This window comes from Stomoxys calcitrans, chromosome 1, assembly GCF_963082655.1.
Source record: "Stomoxys calcitrans chromosome 1, idStoCalc2.1, whole genome shotgun sequence".
In the NCBI taxonomy this organism is placed as follows: domain Eukaryota; kingdom Metazoa; phylum Arthropoda; class Insecta; order Diptera; family Muscidae; genus Stomoxys; species Stomoxys calcitrans.
This window is the reverse complement of record NC_081552.1, coordinates 140,525,600-140,533,845: the sequence shown is the minus strand read 5'-3', so window position 1 is coordinate 140,533,845 and position 8,246 is coordinate 140,525,600. Positions and strand designations below refer to the sequence as shown.

General features: G+C 36.5%; 1 protein-coding gene across 2 annotated transcripts in view; it reads right to left on the bottom strand.

Annotated features, from left to right (window-relative positions):
* Nucleotides 1–6,289: 6,289 nt before the first annotated feature.
* LOC106085333 (LIM/homeobox protein Awh) overlaps nucleotides 6,290–8,246 on the bottom strand; it is a 101,817-nt gene continuing 99,860 nt past the window's right edge. For both annotated transcript variants that reach the window (XM_013249551.2, XM_013249552.2), the window contains exon 6: nucleotides 6,290–6,797. In XM_013249551.2, the coding sequence (XP_013105005.1) occupies nucleotides 6,736–6,797 (62 nt within the window). In that variant the 3' untranslated portion in view covers nucleotides 6,290–6,735. The remainder of the gene's footprint in view (nucleotides 6,798–8,246) is intronic.

The following is an 8,246-nucleotide window of genomic DNA, read 5'->3' as shown; positions in this document are numbered from 1 at the left end:
TATTCATGATTTGTTTGTTTGCTTGCTTTTTGTGTTTAATAATTTGTTATAAATACTTTAGTGTTTGGGGTTTTAGCAATTACTATTTACAGAACAAGTGTCGAGGAATGATAATAAAAGTTATTATATATAAAACATGCGTCATCCTTTTTATTCATCTAAATAATTTAACTTAATGTAAGGGGAATTTCTATTTTACAAAACATCAGACGCTTACTTCTACAAGTGCTCGAGGGTGACTTAGGGAAACTAGGATAGCGATTGAGTAGGGGGCGGCCAAAGGAAGTAACAAGACCAAACAAGAAATAAACAATAACAACAGTTTCATTTTATAATCACTCTTAAATATAAATTACAGGGGCAAATTGTTTATCTAAAATTTAGATTCTAAATTAATTTACAGTATATATCTAACTAAATACTTACACACATGCATGCCCATGTTTGTGGAGGTCTATACATTCATACCTGTATGCATGTATGCTTGTACGTACGAGCCGGACATTGTCAATATGTCGACGGATGCAACAACTGATGTAACTGATAATAATTGTTGGAAAACCCCAAGAGTCCGTACGAGAATAGTTGGTAATAGAACAGGAGCTTTGTGTCGCACTTTAAAAAAAAATTCTCATGATTTGCACTATTGTGAGAAAAATTCATTTAGCCGACGGCTTCAAATAACGACCACTTTAGGATTGATACAAAACGCATTTTTAACGATAAGTCGTCAATGATCATTCATAGAAATGAATTGTTTTGAAGGTTTTGTAACTCTAATTTTTTTATATTTTGAGGTTAAAGCACCCAGATTTGGATATAGCTGCCATATAGACCGATCCTCCGATTTAGGGTCTTAGGCTCATAAAAGCCACATTCATTATCCGATTTTGCTGAAATTTCGGACAGTGAGTTGTGATAGGCCCTTCGACATTTTTCTTCAATTTGGCCCTGATCAGTTCAGATTTGGATATAGCTGCCATATAGACCGATCCTCCGATTTTGGGTCTTAGGCCCATAAAAGCCACATATATTATCCGATTTTGCTGAAATTTGGGACAGTGAGTTGTCTTAGGCCCATCAACATCATTCTTCAATTTGGCCCTGATCAGGTCAGATTTGGATATAGCTGCTATAAAGACCGATCTCTCGATTTAAGGTTTTGGGCCTATAAAAGGCGCATTTATAGTCCGATGTCGCCAAAATTTGAAACAGTCTCTTCGACATCCTTCTTCAATTTGGCCCAAATCGGTCCAGATTTGGATATATCTGCCATATAGACCGATTTCTCGATTTAAGGCTTTGGAGCCATTAAAGGCGCATTTATTGTCCGATTTTGCCGAAATTTGGGACAGTGAGTTGTGTTAGGCTTTTCGGCATCCGTGTCGTATATGATTCAGATCGGTTTATTTTTAGATATAGCTACAAAAAAGACCAATGGTTTGTTGTACACAATAGAACAATGACTTGTACTCATTAGCATTTGTTCCAAATCGGAACATATTTCAATATAACTGCTATGGGACATAAGGTATGCAACTTTCACCGGATTTTGATGAAAGGTGGTTTACATATATACCCGAGGTGGTAAGTATCCAAAGTTCGGCCCGGCCGAACTTAACGCATTTTTATTTGTTTTTCTTTTACTTTACCATGTTCTTGCATTTCCAAAGAATGTTCCATTAAATTGTGAAGCTTTTTCATACAAAGATGGGCGCTTGTAGTCCATTTTCTAAAAATAGCTAATTGCTGATTTGTTCAATATTCATATTTATGACAAATTTTGGAATTTTGTATTACATGGAACAAAATGTGTGTCAATATGGCTCCGAATAAGCAGAATTTTTGTGTTCCACCTCCAATGTAAAAATCATTATTTATATTAAAATAATGAAAATACATTCACTTTACTTAATTTTAAATAAGGATCTTTTATCAGTAGACCGGTCTATATCGCAGTTATATCCAAAAACGGTCTTACCTGAACCATATTTGGGATGATTACCGAGAGGTTTAATGCGTACAACTCATTGTTCCAAATTCCGCTGTTTTGGCACAATAAATGTGCCTTTATGACAGATTCATTCAATGTGGTCCTATCTGAATCATAATCAGCATGGCTGTCAAGGGACCTTACACAACTCAGAGTTCCAAATTTCGGATTAATCGCGTAAAAATGCGCCTATTATGGGCTGAGCGATAATATAAATGCTTTATAAGATCGGAAATGGTTACTTCGGCGAAATGACAAAATGAATATTCGTTTGTAGGTTAAAAAAAATAATATTTTCCAATAAGAGGTGTTATTTTGAATACCACAAAATTGTCGCATCTGGCGCTGGAAAACCCAAGATTTATTGTTGAAAAGCCTCTTCATCCTTAACATGTAACCGTTTGGTGCGGCTTATGGTCTGACTTGGTCATTGGACCTTACTTTTTCGAGTGAGGTTGGATCAAGAGTTACGATGAATGATTACTGATTTTTTTATGGTCTGAGTTGGATGGTCTTGATCTGGACGAAGTTTACTTTCAACAAGACAGCGCCGTGTGCCACGCAAGCAACAAAACCATTGCTCTTTTACCGGAAAAACCTTCCGGGCCGTGTTATCTCTGGAAAAGATAAATCAACGACTTCTTTCTTTGGAGTCACGTGAGATATAAGATGTACGCCAACAGCCCAGTGTCGCACAGTGGGATAGAAACGAAAAAAAAACAGTAAAAAATATGCCGTATAAAAACGAATAGAGGCAACTCCAAAGCCATTGTAAATTTTGGCGCCCTGACCACCGAGGACCTTGAAATTTTGCACATAATCTCGATAAGAAAAAGCAATCTCTTTCCATTCTCATATGGCATACTTTTTACAAGTTTTTTTTCGATTCTATTCCACTGTACGTCGAAGCAAGACCTCAAAAATAGAATTCGTGAAGCTATGGAGGACATAGGACAGCTATTTTGAGATATGGTTATAGAAATTTTCATAAAATGCATATGGTCTTGTAAGCGTGATCGCGGTCTCCATTTTGCTCCGATAATTCATCTCAAAAATTGAAAATTTCTTTGAACGCCAAGATAGCACCACTTATTTGAAACCCCTTTAGATCTATCTTTGGAAGATGTGTATTTAATAACAGCTCGATTAGAATTGTTTCAAATGCTTGTGATTATCGATTTCTTCAATGTTAGAGTGGTCAGGCTCCAAAAAATTTCCGAACGACTTGAAATATTTTCGGAAGAGTAGACAGAAATATTTGATTGCATATCTGGCTTTTTGATTGCAATTTTATGGCACATATGAATATGTGATGAAATGCTCCAATAGTTCAGTCACGCTTCCCATTCGGCAAACCCAACAACATTCAATCTGCGGGCTTCCTTCCAAAATGAAAACCATGTTAGTTTTCCTTTTCATTTGTTTCACACTCACAAATTAAGTCTTTAGAAACTTAAGCACCTTCAAGCACTATCCATTCTAATGAAATGTCATTTTATTATTGCTTTCTGTTCTACTTTTAAATAAATTGGATACAAATTGAGCACATGGAATATAATATCGTAGAAATTTGGGATATGAAGCAAAATTCAAACTTTTGATTTTTAAAGTGGATTTGGAACAAACTTACATCTCAATATCTTAAAATGTCTTACAAATTCTCAAAGTGCGTACCTTTAAACGCTAGGAACCGTCCTCTAACTTAAAAAAGTCAAAACCCTAGAAACTGATCCCAATTCAAAACTGACATTTGGAACAGGGTATCATTAGGCAGACGATATGTTTTTGGGGTTATTAACCCTTAAAGCTGTTTCCTAAGCCCATAGTGCGTGAGAACAGTAAGCGTAAGTGATAACAGTCTTTTTGTTTTTTGCGTTGAAGCCGAAGAAGTTATAATACACTGTTCTACTCAAACGAGTAGCAATACAGACGGTGCTCGCTGACTGGCGTCAAATTTTCTTCATTGCTTTCTTAAATGTTTTTCTTGCATTTCAGAAAAGCTTGTCAGGATGCACATACATATATTAACATTCGGCATGTTTATGGGGCGCTAGTGAGACAACCTTCTTCTAACGAATCGTGCGAGCATACGTTAAAAACTTTAAAAATCTGAAATCTCATTTGATATTTTAAAATGGTAGGTACGCAATATATCGTTGGGTTAATGCTACCGTGTTCCATACTTTAACATATTTTAAAGTAAATGCACTCAAAGATTGCAAAATGCATTGAAATAAGCCATATTTGGCATAACTTCACCTCGCCATCGTAATGCTGAACGCCTGCGTTCAAATCTTGGCGACACCATCAGAAAAATAATTTTCAGCGGTGGTTTTACCCTCCTAAGGCTGGCAACATTGTGAGATACTATGTCATGTAGAAACTTCTCTCCAAAGAGGTGTCGTACCCTTTTCATTGAGCTTAAACTTGAATCGGACTGCACTCATTGATATGTGAGCAGTTTGCCTCCGTTCCTTAATGGAATGTTAATGGGCAAAAAATTTACACCTCAATATCTCTATGGACATACACCTAAGCCAGTAATCGGCTTGTTGTGCGCTCTAAACAATATAAAGTAACCTCTAAAAAGAAAATTTTGAGTTTGGAATTCCGTGCTACTTACAAAATCCTTAACTATTTTCAATACCACTCCCCTAAGTTGGTTCATGTCTGGTATTGTGTCTCCACTTAAGTGCCGGTATCTGTTAGAGGCGAAAGCCGGGCAATGACAAAGGAAATGCTCAAACGTCTCATCATGCCCTACACATGCCGCACCGATCTTACATAAGTGAGCTCGTAGTCCTATGTGTCCCGTTATGATACCATTAGCTATACTGACCTCCTTGTTGCTTCCTTTCAGTAATAGCCTCGTCTTCTCACGATCTGGATCCCCCATAGGATTTTCCTTGTCCTACCGACCGTTTCGCTGTTCCACAATGATACATGCGCATTCGTCGCCAGCTCCTTTAACTCGGACTGCGTCGACCCGAAAGGCTTCGGGTTAACTAAGTTTATTATACCGCGATGGTATGAGCTGCTCCCATCACCTTAAGTCTCATAGCCGCAGTGGCCGCCTCACACTTAATCTGTATGTCAGTGGGTCGGATGTCTAGAATAGTCGCCAGTGCCCTCGAAATCAAAATAAGATGTGTGAGATCTTCTTAGTGATTCTGAAAAGGCAAGTCTTTAGATCACGAAAACCGATCCTAACTTGAAAATGGCGTATGGATCAAGAAAGCACTAAGTCGACGATATATTATCATTAACACAAACGTTCGATTAAGGGCAAGTATGCCATGCGTTCTATGTAGGTGGTTTACCATAAACGAAGAAGCCTTTCAAAGGAGCTTGAAGCCGAAAATAAAACTCAAAGCACTCATTATGTTTCGGTCTTAGCACATGCAATCATTATATCAAGCAAATCCTTTAAATTCTTTATTCCAATGCTTTAAAGTCGATTTCGAACAAACGGTATAACCAAAATCCACTAATGTATCTTTGAAGTTGTGGTATTTAACTTTATAACACTTCCTTGTAGTTTTTCTCAGTGTTAGGCTAAACACTAATACTGCTGCCAGATCTACGGGCACATTTATACATGTGTCCAAGGATACATGTTACTAGAGAATGATATAGCATACATAAACATACATATGTACTCGTACAGACACTCATTGGGGCAGGCAAATATGTATATACAAAACATCTATTATCTAAACGAGTTGTATTCAACTCGATACAAATCAGGAATGTGGATTGGTTGAGACGCTTAACTGGATATTGAATACCCATCTGATATAGTCTCAATTGCGTAGCGATAAAACGCAAACTGATACGTGTACCAGATTGGCATTCAAATCAAATAAAAAACTCAAATGGTGGACAAAATTGAAAGGTTACGCCTCTTTTAAAATTGTTTCGCAGATGTGCCGATTGATATTATCCGACAGGCAAATATTATATCTTCACGGAATTACGCTAATGATTAGAACAGTGTTGCCTACAATCATACAATCCAACCAATGGACCATTCAAGTATTTATGATTTTGAAAAGTGACAACATTTCATGGAAACTTGTCGCAGCCAAAGATAGGCTACGTCAAACTTCTCAACCGATCCACATACTCTTACAATAATTAAAAAAGCACTTTAAGCACTTTTGGAAATATCTGGCGGAAAGGCTTTTCTCTGTTTGCTTTCATTTAATGTGTTTGTGTGTTTCAATATATATATATATATACATATATAAAAAAAAATAAACTTTTATTAGAATTTAACTAAGGATTTGTCTTCCTTGCTTGTATGTATTGTAGTTCGATTTAAAGACTAAAAACAAAAACAGACCAAGCAATTGCATCTTGTTGCTCGTACAAACATTCTCTGGGTTGTGGTTAAGTAAAACAAAATAGGAGAAAGGACGGGACTATACACACACACACACACACACACGTCTTAACTTAGTTGTATACATAAATTTAGTCACTGATTTGAGCCAAATGGGTAGTTCCTTTTTCGTTTCAACGAAATATCATGACATTCATTTTGTGCGATTCAAGGTTGACTGAAGTTTTTTTCATGTTTTTTCCTTTGTTTAGAGTTGGACGATTTTGCAATTTTGACTAGGTTTAGGACGTAATATTTTAGTACTTTTTATCCTCTAAAATATTTGCAATATTTTGTAAAAATGCTGATAATAATAAGGTAGGAATTAATTGATCTAATTCGGTTCTAACAGGTTGAGTCACACTTCACTTTGCATACAATGCACACTGGAGTCCTGTGATAATTCATCCATTGAAGATTCTGAAAATAAAAACATTCGTATTTGTGTTATTAGTAAAATTACGATAAAATTACAATGTAGAGCAAAAATTCAACTCTCCCGAAAATAACAGGAAAAGCTGCACAGATTGTGAATGAAGAGACAAAAAGAGGAGAAATATAACTAAAAACACGAGGGCTAAGTTTCCCACATTCAGGACATTTTTTTTTAAATTTTTACGATTGCTTGCAGATCTTTCAATTTAGGTTTAAGATGTACTCGGCAATATTACTGAAAAGACTGCGAGCAATGTTTTTGTGGATCATGTAAACCCTCGAGCGACTCACAAAAGAGGTCTTTAAGTTCCATTTTTTAAAGGGTTAAAAATTCTTTAAAATGAGTTTGTGGCTGATCGAAATATTCCACAAAAATTTACTTTACTTACAATAATCGGCTATGACGGAACATTTGTCCCATTACCCGGACTTAGAATAGCTTTCCGAACGCCTCGATCTTCTGCTCTCCTTCTCCAATCTCTGACACTAAGCTTTCACCACTTGATCCTCTCATTGGAGTTTTGGCTTCAAAAGACTTCTTTGCTGGATTTTCTTCATTCATTCTGACAACATGACCACACAATCGCTGTATTTTGATGGGTTTAACTATGCTAACGTCGCACAGTGAGTCAAACCAACAAAATATTGGAAATAACATTTATATATAATAATTTCTAGCATATAGGATATGCCTTAAGGAAAACGGTGTTTTTGGTCTATAGGGTGTCAGGGAGTCAAAGGTGACCACTTGCCCCTTCTCCAACTTTCTACTCGACTCTGGCGAAAGAACTTGATTAGATCTAAAACTGTACCGTTAAGGAGGTATAAATAGTTGAACTTGAATATATTAAAATTCTGGCATGGGTTTTTCTGTGATTTCTTAATAACATGGTCAATTTTTAAAATATACGCTGGGCCGAATTACTCAGTTGTGAATTGTGTATTTCTCTATTGAACGAGAATTTTTGCAATTTAGGAACCCGAATGTTAAAATCGCTCATAATATAACACAAGTAAAAGCGTGCTAAGTTCGACCGGGCCGAATCTTATATACCCTCCACCATGGATCGCATTTGTCGAGTTCTTTTCCCGGCATCTCCTCTTAAGCAAAAAAAGGATATAAGAAAAGATTTGCTCTGCTATTAGAGCGATATCAACATATGGTCCGGTTTGGACCACAATTATATTATATGTTGGAGACCTGTGTAAAATGTCAGCCAATTCGAATAAGAATTGCGCCCTTTGGGAGCTCAAGAAGTAAAATAGAGAGATCGATTTATATGGGAGCTGAATCGGGCAATAGACCGATTCAGACAATAATAAACGTATGTTGATGGTCATGAGAGACAACGTCGTAAAAAATTTCAGGCAAATCGGATAATAATTGGGACCTCTAGAGGCTCAAGAAGTCAAGATCCCAGATCGGTTCATATG